The sequence below is a fragment of the Physella acuta genome, unplaced genomic scaffold, assembly GCF_028476545.2.
Source record: "Physella acuta isolate Inbredline_101_S28 unplaced genomic scaffold, ASM2847654v3 ptg000750l, whole genome shotgun sequence".
NCBI lineage: Eukaryota > Metazoa > Mollusca > Gastropoda > Physidae > Physella > Physella acuta.
This window is the reverse complement of record NW_026732268.1, coordinates 423,946-447,112: the sequence shown is the minus strand read 5'-3', so window position 1 is coordinate 447,112 and position 23,167 is coordinate 423,946. Positions and strand designations below refer to the sequence as shown.

Sequence of the window (23,167 nt, the reverse complement as noted above, 5' to 3'; positions counted from 1 at the left end):
GAGCACCTTTCTAACTATTGAGTTGTCACATCTAGCGACGTGATTTGTAAGTTTGAGGATATATCATAATTATATCATAATTATATCATAATCCTATCATAATCCTATCATAATCCTATCTATCCTATCCTACCTTATCCTATCCTATCAAATCATAATCATATCAAAATAATATCATAATCATATCAAAATAATATCATAATCATAACAAAATCATAATCAAATCATAATCACATAATTACTTTGAATAAAAGAGAATTATGTTGCAAAATAAATTACAAATGATTATTTTACATGATATTTTCATTAAAATTATAAATTCTTTTTTAAAGTATAAAAAATATTAAAAGTACGAAACTGTATTAAATGGTTTCATGATTTTTGTTCGCAATATTTCAAAAGTAAAATACAGATTTTTTCTTTCAAGGAATAGAAAATCGTTGGAACTGTTTGTGTTTTACATATTGTTGTTACCTGCTTCTTAAGTGGATTGCGATAGTCCTATATTTTTTGTTTTTTAATTACTAATTTTATTATTCTGGCGAACCAAGTGTATGTTTTCATGTGAACAAATATTATTTCATATTTAAAGCTATTTATTTTAAATAACAAAATAAAAGTATTTACCTCATACTGATCAAGTAATAAAATATTTATAAAAAAATGTTAGTGGCTCTTTAAAACCTGGGAAATTTTGAAAATTGTAACGTATGGCTCTTCTGTCTCAAAAAGTTGCCGACCCCTGCTCTAAGCACTACACATAACAACCAATCACCAAATAATTAATCATTTAAATTCTCAACAGTTTTTTGAAAACATAAGCGAAGCTAGGCAGTATGCCTAGTATATATATATATATATATATATATATATATATATATATATATATATATATATATATATATACATATATATATATATATATATATATATATATATATATATATATATATATATATATATATATATATATATATATATATATATATATATATATATATATATATATATATAATTCTCTTCTTGGAGACGATAGAAAACACCAAGATGTAAGCGCGCTCCCTACCACCCCCACCCCTACATGGTCTGGTGAGCTGTGGTTCACGCTAAATGTTTACAATCGTAGAGCCGGGTTTAGTGACGGCTATAGGACTGGTAAGTAGGTCAATAAACAGTTGTATGGCTCATGCAGGTTTTATTGAGCCGTAGAGCTGGTTAGTGACCTACTTACCAGCCCTATTAGGGGCAGATAATTTAGTTAGAAACGATATTAAACGTAGGGGAGGTAACTAAATAGAGGCTGCTTTCATAGGGGGGGGGGGTGTAGGGGTTGGGGAAATAAGGCGGGGGGGGGGGGTGTTATCGTCCTTAACGAGCTACTGATAGTGTTTTAAAGCACATATATTCAGTGGCAGCATTGGTACAGTCGAATTCACACATTATGAATTACTGAAAAGTAGAAAATAAAACAACTAAATAGCGGCGTATGAAACACCGAGGGTCGGCTCGTATATATATATATATATATATATATATATATAGATATATAGATATAGATATATATATATATATATAATTCGAGCTCCCGACCGGTAGGCCACGTCGTCCCTTTATACACGCCTGTGTACACGCATGTTGTGTACACACATACATTTCAAAAGTTGTGTTATTTTGTAACATGTACTTTTAAATAGTAATTGAAAATCTAAATGTTTTCATTTAACTTATTACATATTGAAAAATATTTATGACAAAGACAAAAATCCATGAAAAAAGTAAACATTGACTTTAGCCACATATCAAACAACTTTTAATAGGAATAGAAAAATAACCCAGTAAACATCTGATACATCATAGATAACAAATCAACTAATTAAGCACAATCAAATGTACAACTATTGTTCTACTGGTGTCACCCCCCCCCCCCCCGCGTCTATTTGTGCAAACATTATATTAATCCACCTAGAAAAGCATTAAGGGGCTTAACTCTAACAGTTATTCATTCAAGCGGAAAAATCATTGTATTTGTAGTAAATTATTAAATTATTATTGTGTCACCCTCAGGCATATTTTAATTGGTGTCACCCCCCCCCCCCTCCACTTTAAACTGTGCCCAGATAATACTAACGATGTTCATCTATAGTCGGTTATATATACAGCTGGGTGTAGTTTTGTTTTCTATATTGTTTGCAGGCTTACGTCATGGTGTTTAACCCGGTGAAGTCTGCACCCCCCCCCCCTCCCCCCCTCACGACGCCTCTGTTGTTAGACCACGATTCATTTTGCGCACAGTAAAATAATTATAAACCTGTAATTTAATTTGAAAAAAATAAATCATTTTATTTCTCCTCTTAAGGGTTCGGTGAATGCGCTGGGTTTGATACCTGCAAAAAAGTTTAGAACCACTGTTGTAAGTGGTCGAGAAATCTAGGAGCCAACACACTAGGAAGTGTTACATGCAAAAAGTTTAGAACCACTGTTGTAAGTGATCGAGAAATCTAGGAGCCAACACACTAGGAAGTGTTACCTGCAAAAAGTTTAGAACCACTGTTGTAAGTGATCGAGAAATCTAGGAGCCAACACACTGTGTAGACGAGTTCACGGTCCCCTAGTGGACGTCACGTGATCTCCCACAGGTTGGTGTGTCTGCAAACCACGAATACAAGTCTTCAGCACTAAGACCAGCACAAAACAAGTTACAGTAAGTCTTTAACGGTTAAATACCACACAATCTTTGGTTTCACACAATATATGACATCACAAACTTTAACAGTTAATGCCACACAATATATGAAATCACAATCAATAGCAGTCAATGCCACAAAATCTTTAATTTCGCACAATATATAACATCACAATCTTTGATTACACACAATATATGACATCACAATCTTTGATTACACACAATATATGACATCACAACCTTTGATTACACACAATATATGACATCACAACCTTTGATTACACACAATATATGACATCACAATCTTTGATTACACACAATATATGACATCACAACCTTTGATTACACACAATATATGACATCACAACCTTTCACAATCAACAGCTTGATAGGTAGGCCTACTCTTAGTCATTTCTACTTAACTACCTTATTAAATAACAAGGCAATAATAATTGACTGGCCCAACCACTAGCCCACCACTAGCCCAACCTATGGTCCACTAGCCCAACCTATGGTCCACTAACCCACCACCAGCCCACCACTAGCCCACCACAAGCCCAACCAATGGTTCAATAGCCCACCACTAGCCCACCACTAGCCCAACCAATGGTTCAATAGCCCACCACTAGCCCACCACTAGCCCAACCAATGGTTCAATAGCCCACCACTAGCCCACCACTAGCCCAACCAACGGCCCACTAGCCCAACCAATGGTCCACTCGCCCACCACTAGCCCAACCAACGGCCCACTAGCCCACCACAAGCTCATTACTAGCACACCACTAGCACACTACTAGCCCAACCAATGGACCACTAGCCTACCACTAGCCCAACCAACTGCCCACCACTAGCCCAGAACTAGACAACCATTAGCCCACCACTAGCCCACCACTAGCCCACCACTAGCCCACAACTAGCCCACCACTAGCCCAACCAACTGCCCACCACTAGCCCAACCAACTGCCCACCACTAGCCCAGAACTAGACAACCATTAGCCCACCACTAGCCCACCACTAGCCCACCACTAGCCCACCACTAGCCCACCACTAGCCCACCACTAGCCCACCACTAGCCCACCACTAGCCCACCACTAGCCCACCACTAGCCCACCACAAGCCCAACCAACTGCCCACCACTAGCCCAACCAACTGCCCACCACTAGCCCAGAACTAGACAACCACTAGCCCAGCACTAGTGCAACCAATGGTCCACTAGCCCACCACTAGCCCACCACTAGCCCAACCAACTGCCCACCACTAGCCCAACCAACTGCCCACCACTAGCCCAGAACTAGACAACCACTAGCCCAGCACTAGTGCAACCAATGCTCCACTAGCCCACCACTAACCCACCACTAACCCACCACTAGCCCACCACTAGTCCACCACTAGCCCAACCACTAGCCCAACCACTATCTCGACCAATGGTCCACTCGCCCACCACTAGCCCAACCAACGGCCCACTAGCCCAACCAATGGTTCACTAGCCCACCACTAGCCCTCCAATAGCCAAACCGAAGCCCACTAACCAATAAAAGGGCCACATGGTGCCCTCTCACCCGGTGCCCTCTCACATGGTGCCCTCTCACATGGTGCCCTCTCACCTAATGCCCACCTAGCTGGTGCCCTCTCACATGGTGCCCTCTCACCTGGTGCCCTCTCACATGGTGCCATCTCAATAGATGCCCACTCACCTGGTGCCCTCTCACATGGTGCCCTCTCACCTGGTGCCCTGAACTGGTGCCCTGGCTTGGTGCCCTCTCACCTGGTGCCCTCTCCCCTGGTGCCCTCTCACATGGTGCCCTCTCACATGGTGCCCTGACCTGGTGCCCTGACCTGGTGCCCTGACCTGGTGCCCTGACTTGGTGCCCTCTCACCTGGTGCCCTGACCTGGTGCCCTGACCTGGTGCCCTGACCTGGTGCCCTGACTTGGTGCCCTGACCTGGTGCCCTCTCACCTGGTGCCCTCTCACATGGTGCCCTCTCACATGGTGCCCTTTCACATGGTGCCCACCTAGCTGGTGCCCTCTCACCTGGTGCTCTCTCACCTGATGCCCTGACTTGGTGCCCTGACTTGGTGCCCTGACCTGGTGCCCTGACTTGGTGCCCTGACCTGGTGCCCTCTCACCTGGTGCCCTCTCACATGGTGCCCTCTCACATGGTGCCCTCTCACATGGTGCCCTCTCACATGGTGCCCTCTCACATGGTGCCCACCTAGCTGGTGCCCTCTCACATGGTGCCCTCTCACATGGTGCCCTCTCACATGGTGCCCTCACACCTGGTGCCCTTTCACATGGTGCCCTTTCTAATGATGCCCTCTAACCTGGTGCCCTCTCACATGGTGCCCTCTTACCTGGTGCCCTCTCACCCGGTGCCCTCTCAATTGATGCCCTCTCACCTGATGCCCTCTCACCTGGTGCCCTCTCACATGGTGCCCTCTCACCTAATGCCCAACTAGCTGGTGCCCTTTCACATGGTGCCCTCTCACATGGTGCCCTCTCACATGGTGCCCTCTCACCTGGTGCCCTCTCACATGGTGCCATCTCAATAGATGCCCACTCACCTTGTGCCCTCTCACATGGTGCCCTCTCACCTGGTGCCCTGAACTGGTGCCCTGGCTTGGTGCCCTCTCACCTGGTGCCCTCTCCCCTGGTGCCCTCTCCCCTGGTGCCCTCTCACATGGTGCCCTCTCACATGGTGCCCTGACCTGGTGCCCTGACCTGGTGCCCTGACCTGGTGCCCTGACCTGGTGCCCTGACCTGGTGCCCTGACTTGGTGCCCTCTCACCTGGTGCCCTGACCTGGTGCCCTGACCTGGTGCCCTGACCTGGTGCCCTGACTTGGTGCCCTGACCTGGTGCCCTCTCACCTGGTGCCCTCTCACATGGTGCCCTCTCACATGGTGCCCTTTCACATGGTGCCCACCTAGCTGGTGCCCTCTCACCTGGTGCTCTCTCACCTGATGCCCTGACTTGGTGCCCTGACTTGGTGCCCTGACCTGGTGCCCTGACTTGGTGCCCTGACCTGGTGCCCTCTCACCTGGTGCCCTCTCACATGGTGCCCTCTCACATGGTGCCCTCTCACATGGTGCCCTCTCACATGGTGCCCTCACACCTGGTGCCCTTTCACATGGTGCCCTTTCTAATGATGCCCTCTAACCTGGTGCCCTCTCACATGGTGCCCTCTTACCTGGTGCCCTCTCACCCGGTGCCCTCTCACCCGGTGCCCTCTCAATTGATGCCCTCTCACCTGATGCCCTCTCACCTGGTGCCCTCTCACATGGTGCCCTCTCACCTAATGCCCACCTAGCTGGTGCCCTTTCACATGGTGCCCTTTCACATGGTGCCCTCTCACATGGTGCCCTCTCACATGGTGCCCTCTCACCTGGTGCCCTCTCACATGGTGCCATCTCAATAGATGCCCACTCACCTGGTGCCCTCTCACATGGTGCCCTCTCACCTGGTGCCCTGAACTGGTGCCCTGGCTTGGTGCCCTCTCACCTGGTGCCCTCTCCTCTGGTGCCCTGGCTTGGTGCCCTCTCACATGGTGCCCTCTCACATGGTGCCCTCTCACATGGTGCCCTGACCTGGTGCCCTGACCTGGTGCCCTGACTTGGTCCCCTCTCACCTGGTGCCCTGACCTGGTGCCCTGACCTGGTGCCCTGACTTGGTGCCCTGACCTGGTGCCCTCTAACCTGGTGACCTCTCACATGGTGCCCTCTTACCTGGTGCCCTCTCACCCGGTGCCCTCTCAATTCATGCCCTCTCACCTGATGCCCTCTCACCTGGTGCCCTTTCACATGGTGCCCTCTCACCTAATGCCCTCTCACATGGTGCCCTCTCACCTGGTGCCCTCTCACATGGTGCCCTCTCACATGGTGCCCTGACCTGGTGCCCTGACCTGGTGCCCTGACCTGGTGCCCTGACTTGGTGCCCTCTCACCTGGTGCCCTGACCTGGTGCCCTGACCTGGTGCCCTGACTTGGTGCCCTGACTTGGTGCCCTGACCTGGTGCCCTGACCTGGTGCCCTGACTTGGTGCCCTGACCTGGTGCCCTCTCACCTGGTGCCCTCTCACATGGTGCCCTCTCACATGGTGCCCTCTCACATGGTGCCCTCACACCTGGTGCCCTTTCACATGGTGCCCTTTCTAATGATGCCCTCTAACCTGGTGCACTCTCACCTGATGCCCTCTCACCTGAAGCCCTCTCACCTGATGCCCTTTCAAATGATGCCCTCTCACCATGTGCCCACCTAGCTCTCACCAGAATACATTTGACCTCAAATTGTGTCTCCTACAGCCATGTCAACCCCAGCTCACAAGCAGCAGAAGGACTCAGAAATTAAAGCTCTAATCTTCGAGGTAGATTAAGCAATTATGACCGTATGAATTGACCAACTTAACATATTAATGGATCAACTTAACATATAAATTGACCAACTTGAGATGTAAATTGACCAAATTGAGATATAAATTGACCAACTTGAGATGTAAATTGACCAACTTGAGATGTAAATTGACCAACTTGAGATGTAAATTGACCAACTTGATATGTAAATTGACCAACTTGATATGTAAATTGACCAACTTGAGATGTAAATTGACCAACGTGAGGTATAAATTGACCAACATGAGATGTAAATTGACCAAATTGAGATATAAATTGACCAACTTGAGATGTAAATTGAACAACTTGATATGTAAATTGACCGACTCGAGATGTAAATTGACCGACTCGAGATGTAAATTGACAAACTTGAGATGTAAATTGACCAACTTGAGATGTAAATTGACCAACTTGAGATGTAAATTGACCAACTTGAGATGTAAATTGACCAACTTGAGATGTAAATTGACCAACTTGAGATGTAAATTGACCAACTTGATATGTAAATTGACCAACTTGATATGTAAATTGACCAACTTGATATGTAAATTGACCAACGTGAGGTATAAATTGACCAACGTGAGGTATAAATTGACCAACTTGAGATGTAAATTGACCAACTTGAGATGTAAATTGACCAACTTGAGATGTAAATTGACCAACTTGAGATGTAAATTGACCAACTTGATATGTAAATTGACCAACTTGATATGTAAATTGACCAACTTGATATGTAAATTGACCAAATTGAGATGTAAATTGACCAAATTGAGATGTAAATTGACCAACTTGAGATGTAAATTGACCAACTTGAGATGTAAATTGACCAACTTGAGATGTAAATTGACAAACGTGAGATGTAAATTGACAAACGTGAGATGTAAATTGACAAACGTGAGATGTAAATTGACAAACGTGAGTTGTAAATTGACCAACGTGAGATGTAAATTGACCAACTTGAGATATAAATTGACCAACTTAAAGATATAAATTGACCAACTTAAAGATATAAATTGACCAACTTGAGTGACCAACAGGTGACGTTCTACGCCGTGTTCCTGGTGTGTTTTCTGTCCATGTCATTCAGCGCCCGAGACCCACGCGCATTTATTTATCATCGAACTACGTCACAGCTGGTTACAGATGACGCAGTTAGAGAGGTAAACAAGCTCTTTACACCCACCATCTCTTTACACCACCACCATCTCTTTAAACCACCCACCCACCCATCATCTCTTTACACCACCCACCCACCATCTCTTTACACCACCCACCCATCTCTTTACACCATCCACCCACCCACCATCTCTTTACACCACCCACCCACCCACCATCTCTTTACACCACCCACCCATCATCTCTTTACACCACCCACCCATCATCTCTTTACACCACTCACCCACCATCTCTTTACACCACCCACCCACCCACCATCTCTTTACACCACCCACCCATCTCTTTACACCATCCACCCACCCACCATCTCTTTACACCACCCACCCACCCACCATCTCTTTACACCACCCACCCACCCACCATCTCTTTACACCACCCACCCATCTCTTTACACCATCCACCCACCCACCATCTCTTTACACCACCCACCCACCCACCATCTCTTTACACCACCCACCCACCCACCATCTCTTTACACCACCCACCCACCATCTCTTTACACTACCAACCCATCATCTCTTTACACCACCCACCCATCATCTCTTTACATCACCACCATCTTTTTACACCACACACACACCATCTCTTTACACCACCCACCCATCATCTCTTTACACCACCCACCCACCCACCATCTCTTTACACCACCCACCCACCCACCATCTCTTTACACCACACACACACCATCTCTTTACACCACTCACCCACCATCTCTTTACACCACCCACCCACCCACCCATCTCTTTACACCATCCACCCACCCACCATCTCTTTACACCACCCACCCACCCACCATCTCTTTACACCACCCACCCACCCACCATCTCTTTACACCACCCACCCACCCACCATCTCTTTACACCACCCACCCACCATCTCTTTAAACCACCCACCCACCATCTCCTTACACCACCACCATCTCTTTACATCACCCACCCACCATCTCCTTACACCACCCACCCATCATCTCTTTACATCACCACCATCTTTTTACACCACACACACACCATCTCTTTACACCACCCACCCATCATCTCTTTACACCACCCACCCACCATCTCTTTACACCACCCACCCACCCACCATCTCTTTACACCACCCAACCATCATCTCTTTACACCACCACCATCTCTTTACACCACCCACCCACCATCTCCTTACACCACCCACCCATCATCTCTTTACATCACCACCATCTTTTTACACCACACACACACCATCTCTTTACACCACCCACCCACCATCTCTTTACACCACCCACCCATCATCTCTTTACACCACCCACCCATCATCTCTTTACACCACCCACCCACCCACCATCTCTTTAAACCACCCACCCACCCATCATCTCTTTACACCACCCATCCACCATCTCTTTACACCACCCACCCACCCACCATCTCTTTACACCACCCACCCATCATCTCTTTACACCACCCACCCATCATCTCTTTACACCACCACCATCTCTTTACACCACCCACCCACCATCTCCTTACACCACCCACCCATCATCTCTTTACACCACCACCATCTCTTTACACCACCCACCCACCATCTCTTTACACCACTCACCCACCATCTCTTTACACCACCCACCCACCCACCATCTCTTTACACCACCCACTCACTATCTCTTTACACCATCCACCCACCCACCATCTCTTTACACCACCCACCCACCCACCATCTCTTTACACCACCCACCCACCCACCATCTCTTTACACCACCCACCCACCATCTCTTTACACCACCCACCCACCCACCATCTCTTTACACCACCCACCCACCCACCATCTCTTTACATCACCCACCCATCATCTCTTTACATCACCCACCCACCCACCATCTCTTTACACCACCCACCCACCCACCCACCATCTCTTTACACCACCACCATCTCTTTACACCACCCACCCACCATCTCTTTACACCACCCACCCATCATCTCTTTACACCACCCACCCACCCACCATCTCTTTACACCACCCACCCACCCACCCACCATCTCTTTACACCACCACCATCTCTTTACACCACCCACCCATCATCTCTTTACACCACCCACCCACCATCTCTTTACACCACCCACCCACCATCTCTTTACACCACCACCATCTCTTTACACCACCACCATCTCTTTACACTACCACCATCTCTTTACATCACCCACCCACCATCTCTTTACATCACCCACCCACCCACCATCTCTTTACACCACCACCATCTCTTTACACCACCACCATCTCTTTACACTACCACCATCTCTTTACACCACGCACCCACCATCTCTTTACACCACCCACCATCTCTTTAAACCACCCACCATCTCTTTACATCACCCACCCATCATCTCTTTACATCACCCACCCACCCACCATCTCTTTACACCACCCACCCACCCACCCACCATCTCTTTACACCACCACCATCTCTTTACACCACCCACCCACCATCTCTTTACACCACCCACCCATCATCTCTTTACACCACCCACCCACCCACCATCTCTTTACACCACCCACCCACCCACCCACCATCTCTTTACACCACCACCATCTCTTTACACCACCCACCCATCATCTCTTTACACCACCCGCCCACCATCTCTTTACACCACCCACCCACCATCTCTTTACACCACCACCATCTCTTTACACCACCACCATCTCTTTACACTACCACCATCTCTTTACATCACCCACCCACCATCTCTTTACATCACCCACCCACCCACCATCTCTTTACACCACCACCATCTCTTTACACCACCACCATCTCTTTACACTACCACCATCTCTTTACACCACGCACCCACCATCTCTTTACACCACCCACCATCTCTTTAAACCACCCACCATCTCTTTACACCACGCACCCACCATCTCTTTACACCACCCACCATCTCTTTAAACCACCCACCATCTCTTTAAACCACCCACCATCTCATTACACCACCCACCCACCATCTCTTTACACCACCCACCCACCATCTCTTTACATCTTCCACCCACCATCTCTTTACACCACCCACCTACCCACCATCTCTTTAAACCACCCACCATCTCTTTACACCACCCACCAACCATCTCTTTACACCACCCACCCACCCACCATCTCTTTACACCACCCACCCACCCACCATCTCTTTACACCACCCACCCACCATCTCTTTACACCACCCACCCACCATCTCTTTACACCACCCACCATCTCTTTAAACCACCCACCCACCTCTTTATATTTCAGCAGGTTATGACATCGTATGACCTTTAGCAGGTTCTGACCTTATATGACCTTCAGCAGGTTCTAACCTTGTATGACCTACAGTAGATTCTGACCTTATATGACCTTCAGCTGGTTCTAACCTTGTATGACCTACCGTAGATTCTGACCTTGTATGACCTTCAGCAGGTTCTGACGTTATATGACCTTAAGCAGGTTCTGACCTTGTATGACCCACAGTAGATTCTGACCTTATATGACCTTCAACAGGTTCTGACCTTGTATGACCTACAGTAGATTCTGACCTTATATTACCTTCAACAGGTTCTGACCTTGTATGACCCACAGTAGATTCTGACCTTATATGACCTTCAACAGGTTCTGACCTTGTATGACCTACAGTAGATTCTGACCTTATATTACCTTCAACAGGTTCTGACCTTGTATGACCTTCAGCAGGTTCTGACCTTGTATGACCTTCAGCAGGTTCTGACCTTGTATGACCTTCAGCAGGTTCTGACCTCCTATGACATCTGGAAGTGGGCCCACAAGAAGCTGCTGAAGTTTTTGTATGTCGAGCTAGACTGGCGTGGTACTCGGCTGGAACCAGCATCAAAACTGGTCTCAACACATGCGTCCTACAGGCTTGGCCCCATTCGTCTTAGGCAGCACCGGGTGGCCCACGGTAAGTCTTAGCGCCGGGTGGCCCAGGGTAAGTCTTAGCACCGGGTGGCCCAGGGTAAGTCTTAGCACTGTGTGACCCAGGGTAAGTCTTAGCACCGGGTGACCCAGGGTAAGTCTTAACCCGCGGGTGGACCAGAATCAGTCTTACCACAGGGTAGATGGCCCAGGATGTCTTTCTTTAGGGTTTAGGCCTTTAGGGTGATATTTTCGAAAAGACAATTCAAGTTTCTATATTTGACCTAACAGTTTTGGTACTTTTTGTGAGTACTTTTTGTGAGTACTTTTTGTGAGTACTTTTTGTGAGTACTTTTTGTGAGTACTTTTTGTGAGTACTTTTTGTGAGTACTTTTTGTGAGTACTTTTTGTGAGTACTTTTTGTGAGTACTTTTTGTGAGTACTTTTTGTGAGTACTTTTTGTGAGTACTTTTTGCGAGTACTTTTTGTGAGTACTTATTGTGAGTACTTTTTGTGATTACTTTTTGTGAGTACTTATTGTGAGTACTTGTTGTGAGTACTTTTTGTGAGTACATTTTGTGAGTACTTGTTGTGAGTACTTGTTGTGAGTACTTGTTGTGAGTACTTGTGAGTACTTGTTGTGAGTACTTGTTTAGAGTACTAACTAAAAATATCTATGTTGTTAATAGAATGAGCATTGCTCCTTAATTTTGCTGTTCAGATTTTTGCACTTCTGCCTCCAATTTTCTGCACCTGAATGTCACATGCTGTCCCAGCTGGTCACAGGCTGACCGGGAGTGGACACACTACGGCCACGGCTGGGCTAAATACCAGGAACAAAGAGAGCTAACCCACACAGCTTCACCAGTGAACGACAGCTATAGCCCAGCTTCAACAGTGAACGAGAGCATAAGCTCACTCTATTCAAAATACTACAGGTTTTTGTTCTATTGATCCCAGCTTTTGTAATCTATTGACGACAGCTAATCTATTGACGACAGCTAATCTATTGACGACAGCTAATCTATTAACGACAGCTAATCTATTGACGACAGCTAGTCTATTGACGACAGCTAATCTATTGACGACAGCTAATCTATTGACGTCAGCTAATCTATTGACGTCATCTAATCTATTGACGTCATCTAATCTATTGACGACAGCTAATCTATTGACCACAGCTATAAATCTATTGACCACAGCTAATCTATTGACCACAGCTAATCTATTGACCACAGCTAATCTATTGACCACAGCTAATCTATTGACCACAGCTAATCTATTGACCACAGCTAATCTATTGACGACAGCTAATCTATTGACCACAGCTAATCTATTGACGACAGCTAATCTATTGACGACAGCTAATCTATTGACCACATCTAATCTATTGACCACATCTAATCTATTGACCACATCTAATCTATTGACGACAGCTAATCTATTGACCACAGCTAATATATTGACGACAGCTAATCTATTGACGACAGCTAATCTATTGACGTCAGCTAATCTATTGACGATAGCTAATCTATTGACCACAGCTAATCTATTGACCACAGCTAATCTATTGACCACAGCTAATCTATTGACCACAGCTAATCTATTGACTACAGCTAATCTATTGACCACAGCTAATCTATTGACGACAGCTAATCTATTGACGACAGCTAATCTATTGACGACAGCTAATCTATTGACGATAGCTAATCTATTGACGACAGCTAATCTATTGACGACAGCTAATCTATTGACGACAGCTAATCTATTGACGACAGCTAATCTATTGACGACAGCTAATCTATTGACGACATCTAATCTATTGACGACATCTAATCTATTGACCACAGCTATAAATCTATTGACGACAGCTATAAATCTATTGACCACAGCTAATCTATTGACCACAGCTAATCTATTGACCACAGCTAATCTATTGACGACAGCTAATCTATTGACGACAGCTAATCTATTGACGACATCTAATCTATTGACGACATCTTATCTATTGACGACATCTAATCTATTGACCACAGCTATAAATCTATTGACCACAGCTATAAATCTATTGACCACAGCTAATCTATTGACGACAGCTAATCTATTGACCACATCTAATCTATTGACGACAGCTAATCTATTGACGACAGCTAATCTATTGACGACAGCTAATCTATTGACGACATCTAATCTATTGACGACATCTAATCTATTGACCACAGCTATAAATCTATTGACGACATCTATAAATATATTGACCACAGCTAATCTATTGACGACAGCTAATCTATTGACCACAGCTAATCTAATGACCACAGCTATAAATCTATTGACGACAGCTATAAATCTATTGACCACAGCTAATCTATTGACGACAGCTAATCTAATGACCACAGCTATAAATCTAATGACGACAGCTATAAATCTATTGACGACAGCTATAAATCTATTGACGACAGCTATAAATCTATTGACCACAGCTAATCTATTGACGACAGCTAATCTATTGACCACAGCTAATCTATTGACCACAGCTAATCTATTGACGACAGCTAATCTATTGACGACAGCTAATCTATTGACGACAGCTAATCTATTGACGACAGCTAATCTATTGACGACAGCTAATCTATTGACGACAGCTAATCTATTGACGACATCTAATCTATTGACCACAGCTATACATCTATTGACGACAGCTATAAATCTATTGACCACAGCTAATCTATTGACGACAGCTAATCTATTGACCACAGCTAATCTAATGACCACAGCTATAAATCTATTGACGACAGCTATAAATCTATTGACCACAGCTAATCTATTGACGACAGCTAATCTATTGACGACAACTAATCTAATGACCACAGCTATAAATCTAATGACGACAGCTATAAATCTATTGACGACAGCTATAAATCTATTGACGACAGCTATAAATCTATTGACCACAGCTAATCTATTGACGACAGCTAATCTATTGACCACAGCTAATCTATTGACCACAGCTAATCTATTGTCAACAGTACCGCTTGGAAATACCAGACGTGGTCAGATATCGGCGGTCTGCCCATTACTGGTGCCCTGGGCGTGTACCCGCCAGGTGGTTATGCCCTGGATGTGGTGGGCACAAAAGCTGAAGCAGCCGCAGCCTTCGAGTACCTGGAGGAGAGCGCGTGGATAGACCATAAGACACGTGTGGTCATCTTTGAAGTCAGCATCTACACGGCCAACCTGGATATGTACGCCATGATCACCGCTCTCTTTGAGTTTCATCAAGCGCACCTGGCGGCGGGGAACATTCACATTCACCCATTCAGGTGAGAAACGTCTGCTGTTACCTATCTGCACCACGACCCCCCCCCCTTGTTGCCCCCACTGATCCCCTTTGTTGCCCCCACTGCCCCCCCCCCTTGTTACCCTCACTGACCCCCCATGTTGCCCCCAACGACCCCCCCCTTGTTACCCCCAACGACCCCCCCCCTTGTTACCCACACTGATCCCCCTTGTTGCCCCCCATGTTGCCCCCACTGACCCCCTACCCCCCTTGTTACCCCAACTGACCCCCCCCCCCCCACATATCACCCCAGGTTGTACCGCTATTCTGAAGACTACCCAGTGACGAGGATGGCTTGTGAAGCTTTTGTCTACGCCTCTCTCCTCTTCTTCTGGGCCCGGCATCTTTACTTCATCTGCAAGCAGGGCGTCGGCTACTTTAAGCACATGTGGAACCTACTGGAGGCTTTGAACCTTTTGACCTCCACGTCAGCCATCGCCCTCTCAGTCGGTCGAAACATTGTATCCGATGACGTCACCAAGGTGGTCATCAAGGACGAAGGTAAGGAGGGCCATGATAAGATCTCACTATATGCCATATATATATATATATATATATATATATATATATATATATATATATATATATATAAATTCTCTTCATGGGGACCATGCGCGACACCACGTAAACGCACGCCGCTACTCCCTCGCTCGTCATTTTCTAGCTACTGATAGTGTTTTAAAGCGAAATATTTTCAGTCGCAGCATTGGTGGTGTTAAATTTACAAATTATGATTACTGAAAAGTAGAAAATAAAACAACTAAATAGCGGAGTATGCATACGGCGGGTCAGACTTATTATTTCTTTAGATGCTATATCTATTTTCCTGTCAGGAAACCTACAACTTTCAACATATATTTGTCTACCCCATGATTCAGGACACTTCTACAACTTTCAACATATATTTGTCTACCCCATGATTCAGGACACTTCTACAACTTTCAACATATATTTGTCTACCCCATGATTCAGGACACTTCTACAACTTTCAACATATATTTGTCTACCCCATGATTCAGGACACTTCTACAACTTTCAACATATATTTGTCTACCCCATGATTCAGGACACTTCTACAACTTTCAACATATATTTGTCTACCCCATGATTCAGGACACTTCTACAACTTTCAACATATATATGTCTACCCCATAATTCAGGACACTTCTACAACTTTCAACATATATTTGTCTACCCCATGATTCAGGACACTTCTACAACTTTCAACATATATTTGTCTACCCCATGATTCAGGACACTTCTACAACTTTCAACATATATTTGTCTACCCCATGATTCAGGACACTTCTACAACTTTCAACATATATTTGTCTACCCCATGATTCAGGACACTTCTACAACTTTCAACATATATTTGTCTACCCCATGATTCAGGACACTTCTACAACTTTCAACATATATATGTCTACCCCATAATTCAGGACACTTCTACAACTTTCAACATATATTTGTCTACCCCATGATTCAGGACACTTCTACAACTTTCAACATATATTTGTCTACCCCATGATTCAGGACACTTCTACAACTTTCAACATATATTTGTCTACCCCATGATTCAGGACACTTCTACAACTTTCAACATATATTTGTCTACCCCATGATTCAGGACACTTCTACAACTTTTAACATATATTTGTCTACCCCATAATTCAGGACACTTCTACAACTTTCAACATATATTTGTCTACCCCATGATTCAGGACACTTCTACAACTTTCAACATATATTTGTCTACCCCATGATTCAGGACACTTCTACAACTTTTAACATATATTTGTCTACCCCATAATTCAGGACACTTCTACAACTTTCAACATATATTTGTCTACCCCATGATTCAGGACACTTCTACAACTTTCAACATATATTTGTCTACCCCATGATTCAGGACACTTCTACAACTTTCAACATATATTTGTCGACCCCATAATTCAGCACATTTCTACAACTTTCAACATATATTTATCTACCCCATGATTCAGGACACTTCTACAACTTTCAACATATATTTGTCTACCCCATGATTCAGGACACTTCTACAACTTTCAACATATATTTGTCTACCCCATAATTCAGGACACTTCTACAACTTTCAACATATATTTGTCTACCCCATAATTCAGGCCACGTCTACAACTTTCAACGTATATTTGTCTACCCCATAATTCAGGACACTTCTACAACTTTCAACATATATTTGTCTACCCCATAATTCAGGACACTTCTACAACTTTCAACATATATTTGTCTACCCGATGATTCAGGACACTTCTACAACTTTCAACATATATTTGTCTACCCCATGATTCAGGACACTTCTACAACTTTCAACGTATATTTGTCTACCCCATAATTCAGGACACTTCTACAACTTTCAACATATATTTGTCTACCCCATAATTCAGGACACTTCTACAACTTTCAACATATATTTGTCTACCCCATGATTCAGGACACTTCTACAACTTTCAACATATATTTGTCTACCCCATGATTCAGGACACTTCTACAACTTTCAACATATATTTGTCTACCCCATAATTCAGGACACTTCTACAACTTTCAACATATATTTGTCTACCCCATGATTCAGGACACTTCTACAACTTTCAACATATATTTGTCTACCCCATGATTCAGGACACTTCTACAACTTTCAACATATATTTGTCTACCCCATGATTCAGGACACTTCTACAACTTTCAACATATATTTGTCTACCCCATGATTCAGGACACTTCTACAACTTTCAACATATATTTGTCTACCCCATGATTCAGGACACTTCTACAACTTTCAACATATATTTGTCTACCCCATGATTCAGGACACTTCTACAACTTTCAACATATATATGTCTACCCCATAATTCAGGACACTTCTACAACTTTCAACATATATTTGTCTACCCCATGATTCAGGACACTTCTACAACTTTCAACATATATTTGTCTACCCCATGATTCAGGACACTTCTACAACTTTCAACATATATTTGTCTACCCCATGATTCAGGACACTTCTACAACTTTCAACATATATTTGTCTACCCCATGATTCAGGACACTTCTACAACTTTCAACATATATTTGTCTACCCCATGATTCAGGACACTTCTACAACTTTCAAACGCTGGCCATGTGGGAGCTGCTCACTGGATATCTGTCCGGGTTCGCATGTTTCCTGTCGAGCGTGCAGGTCTTGAACCTGCTACGGTTTAACCGACGAATGTCCGTGCTCGGTGTCACCATGGGGCTGGCGGCAGATGACCTCTGGCCGTTCTCGCTGGTCTTTACCATAGTCCTGATAGCCTTCGCGTCATCCTGGTTAGTGACAGATCAAATCTAAACTCATTTTTGTGTTTGTCCCCATTTGTTTACCCCAAGATATTTTGTTTGTCTCCTGTTATATGCTTAGCCTCAGATATTTTGTTTGTCCCCTGTGATCTGCTTAGCCCCAGATATTTTGTTTGTCCCCTGTTATATGCTTAGCCTCAGATATTTTGTTTGTCCCCTGTGATCTGGTTAGCCCCAGATATTTTGTTTGTCCCCTGTTATATGCTTAGCCTCAGATATTTTGTTTGTCCCCTGTGATCTGCTTAGCCCCAGATATTTTGTTTGTCCCCTGTTATATGCTTAGCCTCAGATATTTTGTTTGTCCCCTGTGATCTGGTTAGCCCCAGATATTTTGTTTGTCCCCTGTTATATGCTTAGCCTCAGATATTTTGTTTGTCCCCTGTGATCTGGTTAGCCCCAGATATTTTGTTTGTCCCCTGTGATCTGGTTAGCCCCAGATATTTTGTTTGTCTCCTGTTATATGCTTAGCCCCAGATATTTTGTTTGTCCCCTGTGATCTGGTTAGCCCCAGATATTTTGTTTGTCCCCTGTGATCTGGTTAGCCTCAGATATTTTGTTTGTCCCCATCTGGTTAGCCCCAGATATTTTGTTTGTCCCCTGTGATCTGGTTAGCCCCAGATATTTTGTTTGTCCCCTGTGATCTGGTTAGCCCCAGATATTTTGTTTGTCCCCTGTGATCTGGTTAGCCCCAGTTATTTTGTTTGTCCCCATCTGGTTACCCCCAGATATTTTGTTTGTCCCCTGTGATCTGGTTAGCCCCAGATAATTTTGTGTTTGTCCCCTGTTATATGCTTAGCCCCAGATATTTTGTTTGTCATCTGTGATCTGCTTAGCCCCAGATATTTTGTTTGTCCCATGTGATCTGGTTAGCTCCAGATAGTTTGTTTGTCCCCTGTTATATGCTTAGCCCCAGATATTTTGTTTGATTCCTGTGATCTGGTTAGCCCCAGATATTTTGTTTGTCCCTTGTGATCTGGTTAGCCCCAGATATTTTGTTTGTCCCCTGTGATTTGGTTAGCCCCAGATATTTTGTTTGTCCCCTGTTATATGCTTAGCCTCAGATATTTTGTTTTTCCCCTGTGATCTGGTTAGCCCCAGATATTTTGTTTGTCCCCTGTGATCTGCTAAGCCCCAGATATTTTGTTTGTCCCCATCTGGTTAGCCCCAGATATTTTGTTTGTCCCCTGTGATCTGGTTAGCCTCAGATATTTTGTTTTTCCCCTGTGATCTGGTTAGCCCCAGATAATTTTGTGTTTGTCCCCAGCCATCTGGTGTTTGGCCCGTGGCTACGGGGCTACAAGACATTGGTTGACACGTACGAGAGCTTGCTGCAAATGGCGCTGGGACAACTAGAGTATCAGGTCAATAGTCTGCTGTATGTCTTGTCTGATTTAATGTCTGTTGTATGTCTTGTCTTATTTAATGTCAGCTTTATGTCTTGTCTGATTTAATGTCTGTTGTATGTCTTGTCTTATTTAATGTCAGCTTTATGTCTTGTCTGCTTTATGTCTTGTGTGATTTAATGTCTGCTTTATGTCTTGTCTTGTGTGATTTAATGTCTGCTGTATGTCTTGTCTGATTGAATGTCTGCTTTATGTCTTGTCTGATTTATTGTCTGCTTTATGTCGTATCTGACTTAATGTCTGCTGTATGTCTTGTCTTGTCTGATTTAATGTCTGCTTTATGTCTTGTCTGATTTAATGTCTGCTGTATGTCTTGTCTGATTGAATGTCTGCTTTATGTCTTGTCTGATTTATTGTCTGCTTTATGTCGTATCTGACTTAATGTCTGCTGTATGTCTTGTCTGATTTAATGTCTGCTTTATGTCTTGTCTGATTTATTGTCTGCTTTATGTCGTATCTGACTTAATGTCTGCTGTATGTCTTGTCTTGTCTGATTTAATGTCTGCTTTGTGTCTTGTCTGATTTAATGTCTACTCAGAGTCAGCTGTAAGTCTTGTCAAGAACACATCTCGATGTTTGATGGGAGGACATGTTAACACATCGTGATGTTTGATGTTTCAGAGTCTGCATGGAGTAAACAACATCTTTGCGCCTGTCTATATCTTCCTCTACTCCATATTTATCATCCACCTGCTGCTGAACATTCTCATCACCATCCTCGTGGACTCCTATGCTGTGGTGCGAAAAGACAACCAGCCCAATGATTACGAATTAATTGATTACATAATAGGAAGGGTGACCGGCTTTCTTTGGAGCTACAGCCCCTTTCGCCGCGTGTGGGCTTGTGCACATTACATGGGAATATGTAAGTCTTTATTTCTTGCTGACTGGTCAGTTTCTTGTGTTCATCAAAAACTTTTGGTTTTTATCAACTTTGTCCCTGAATTGTCAACTTTCTGTCTCTGTCAACTTTCTGTCTGTGGACTGTCAACTTTCTGTCTGTGGACTGTCAACTTTCTGTCTCTGTCAACTTTCTGTCTCTGTCTCTGTCAACTTTCTGTCTCTGGATTGTCAACTTTCTGTCTCTGGACTGTCAACTTTCTGTCTCTGGATTGTCAACTTTCTGTCTCTGGACTGTCAACTTTCTGTCTCTGTCAACTTTCTGTCTCTGTCTCTGTCAACTTTCTGTCTCTGGATTGTCAACTTTCTGTCTCTGGACTGTCAACTTTCTGTCTCTGGATTGTCAACTTTCTGTCTCTGGACTGTCAACTTTCTGTCTCTGTCAACTTTCTGTCTCTGTCTCTGTCAACTTTCTGTCTCTGGACTGTCAACTTTCTGTCTCTGGACTGTCAACTTTCTGTCTCTGGACTGTCAACTTTCTGTCTTTGGACTGTCAACTTTCTGTCTTTGGACTGTCAACTTTCTGTCTCTGGACTGTCAACTTTCTGTCTTTGGACTGTCAACTTTCTGTCTTTGGACTGTCAACTTTCTGTCTCTGGACTGTCAACTTTCTGTCTCTGGACTGTCAACTTTCTGTCTCTGCACTGTCAACTTTCTGTCTCTGGACTGTCAACTTTCTGTCTCTGGACTGTCAACTTTCTGTCTCTGGACTGTCAACTTTCTGTCTCTGGACTGTCAACTTTCTGTGTACCCTCCAAAAAAGTCGATATCCTCTTTCAGTGAGGTCCAAAAAACCCAGCAGCAAGCGAAGAGTGAGTAAGAAACGCCAGGAAAAACGGCTGTCGTTTCCTCATTTGATGATGTTGTACAAGGAGGCAACAGACGGCATGGAGAGGGAGAGAGCCATCACCAGCAGACTATACGCCAGATGGAATCAGGTGGAAGAAATAGTAAACCGGATGTGGGGAGACATGGACACGTCACCAGCATGGAACACGGAGGTCAAGGCCAGGGGCGCACGCGCAAAAATTTCATGCGAGGTTGAGGTGGACATTGCAATAAGAAAATCTCAGGAAGGTAAAGGCAGCGATCAGATAGCTGACCACAAAGACGAGAAAGATAAACTCTATGATCTGAAAGCTAAACTCTTTGAGAAAATTGATCATCAGAAACCTCCAAGATGTATGTGCAAGAAGCCTGATGACCTAGTTATCTTAAGAAAGACCAGGCTCAACTCCTCAGGTGCCAGTCTGGATGAGTCCGGGCGCTGGCTGGACGCGAGTACTTCAGAGGTGCCGCTGTTGGACGTGAGTTCTCTCTCATGCTACAGTGGGTCTGGTACCGGCTGCTACAGCGGGTCTGGTACCGGCTGGACTGGTCCCAGCGGCCAGGACGGGAAGGGGCGGGCTTTCTCTCTCCACCCTGCTGGGGCTGAGGGCGACTCGCCAGCCTGGGTCCTGACGTCATCTCGTCTCCTGTCCCCAGAATCATCACGTGACCTGTCGTTGTCCACTGAATTGGACTTGACCACCAGCAGTGACGTCGCACTTCTCAGTCCCACTGGACAGTCCCAGCAAACATGTTTGTAGGCCACACCAAATGTTTGTTGGCCACACCAAACATGTTTGTTGGCCACACCAAATGTTTGTATGCGACAACTAACGTGTTTGTAGGCCACACCAAATGTTTGTTGGCCACACCAAACATGTTTGTTGGCCACACCAAACATGGAAGTCTTTGTCTTTTTTCCCCAGTTCTTCTTGTATGTGCTTTATGTATGTCTGGTTGTTTTTTGTATGTCTGGTGTGTGTTTAAAGCTTTAGTAAAACAGCAGCAGTAATGTAGCGTATATGGGGGTTCATTCAAGTTACAAGCAAAGAATTTTCTAACAACTAACATTGTCAACATTCAAACCCGAGGTCAAAGGAATTAAACATTAACAAATAATGCAACGAAATAAAAAACAAATCAATGTCTTCTTTAATGAAATTCTACATTGAAAATGTAATAAAATGTGAAGAACCTATGTCATTATTGAAT

At 44.5% G+C, this 23,167-nt stretch overlaps 3 protein-coding genes across 4 annotated transcripts; 1 reads left to right on the top strand and 2 right to left on the bottom strand.

Moving 5' to 3' along the window:
• Window positions 1–1,953: 1,953 nt before the first annotated feature.
• LOC131950277 (sperm acrosomal protein FSA-ACR.1-like) lies at window positions 1,954–5,225 on the bottom strand. The gene is made up of 3 exons (XM_059312358.1): window positions 5,036–5,225; window positions 4,378–4,790; window positions 1,954–1,962 (listed from the first exon to the last, which is right to left on the bottom strand). The coding sequence occupies exons 1-3, from the start codon at window positions 5,223–5,225 to the stop codon at window positions 1,954–1,956; spliced, it is 612 nt and encodes a 203-aa protein (XP_059168341.1).
• Window positions 2,528–23,167, top strand: LOC131950292 (polycystin-2-like protein 1). 2 transcript variants are annotated; one of them, XM_059312386.1, is made up of 11 exons: window positions 2,528–2,701; window positions 6,979–7,040; window positions 8,103–8,225; window positions 11,978–12,152; window positions 12,828–13,044; window positions 15,133–15,426; window positions 15,697–15,944; window positions 18,578–18,794; window positions 20,089–20,185; window positions 20,849–21,092; window positions 21,908–23,167. In XM_059312386.1, exons 2-11 carry the CDS (start codon window positions 6,981–6,983, stop codon window positions 22,714–22,716), a joined length of 2,484 nt encoding a protein of 827 aa, XP_059168369.1. In that variant the 5' UTR covers window positions 2,528–2,701; window positions 6,979–6,980; the 3' UTR covers window positions 22,717–23,167. The 2 variants fall into 2 exon arrangements, with proteins under 2 accessions (XP_059168369.1, XP_059168370.1); XM_059312387.1 differs by having other exon boundaries at window positions 2,529–2,701; window positions 11,981–12,152.
• Window positions 5,272–6,089, bottom strand: LOC131950276 (sperm acrosomal protein FSA-ACR.1-like). The gene is made up of 2 exons (XM_059312357.1): window positions 5,870–6,089; window positions 5,272–5,699 (listed from the first exon to the last, which is right to left on the bottom strand). Exons 1-2 carry the CDS (start codon window positions 6,087–6,089, stop codon window positions 5,272–5,274), a joined length of 648 nt encoding a protein of 215 aa, XP_059168340.1.

What these genes read in the sequence shown, in the direction of transcription:
- LOC131950277 (XM_059312358.1), bottom strand. Translation starts at nt 5,225, where the DNA reads ATGGCACCATGTGAGAGGGCACCAGGTGAGAGGGCACCATGTGAGAGG. An exon ending in ACCGGGTGAGAGGGCACCAG is followed by an intron (nt 4,791 to 5,035) that starts GTAAGAGGGCAC and finishes GCACCAGGTCAG; the next exon opens with GGCACCAAGTCAGGGCACCA.
- LOC131950276 (XM_059312357.1), bottom strand. Translation starts at nt 6,089, where the DNA reads ATGGCACCATGTGAGAGGGCACCAGGTGAGAGGGCACCATGTGAGAGG. An exon ending in ACCGGGTGAGAGGGCACCAG is followed by an intron (nt 5,700 to 5,869) that starts GTAAGAGGGCAC and finishes GCACCAGGTCAG; the next exon opens with GGCACCAAGTCAGGGCACCA.
- LOC131950292 (XM_059312386.1), top strand. Translation starts at nt 6,981, where the DNA reads ATGTCAACCCCAGCTCACAAGCAGCAGAAGGACTCAGAAATTAAAGCT. An exon ending in TTAAAGCTCTAATCTTCGAG is followed by an intron (nt 7,041 to 8,102) that starts GTAGATTAAGCA and finishes AGTGACCAACAG; the next exon opens with GTGACGTTCTACGCCGTGTT. An exon ending in CTCTATTCAAAATACTACAG is followed by an intron (nt 13,045 to 15,132) that starts GTTTTTGTTCTA and finishes TATTGTCAACAG; the next exon opens with TACCGCTTGGAAATACCAGA.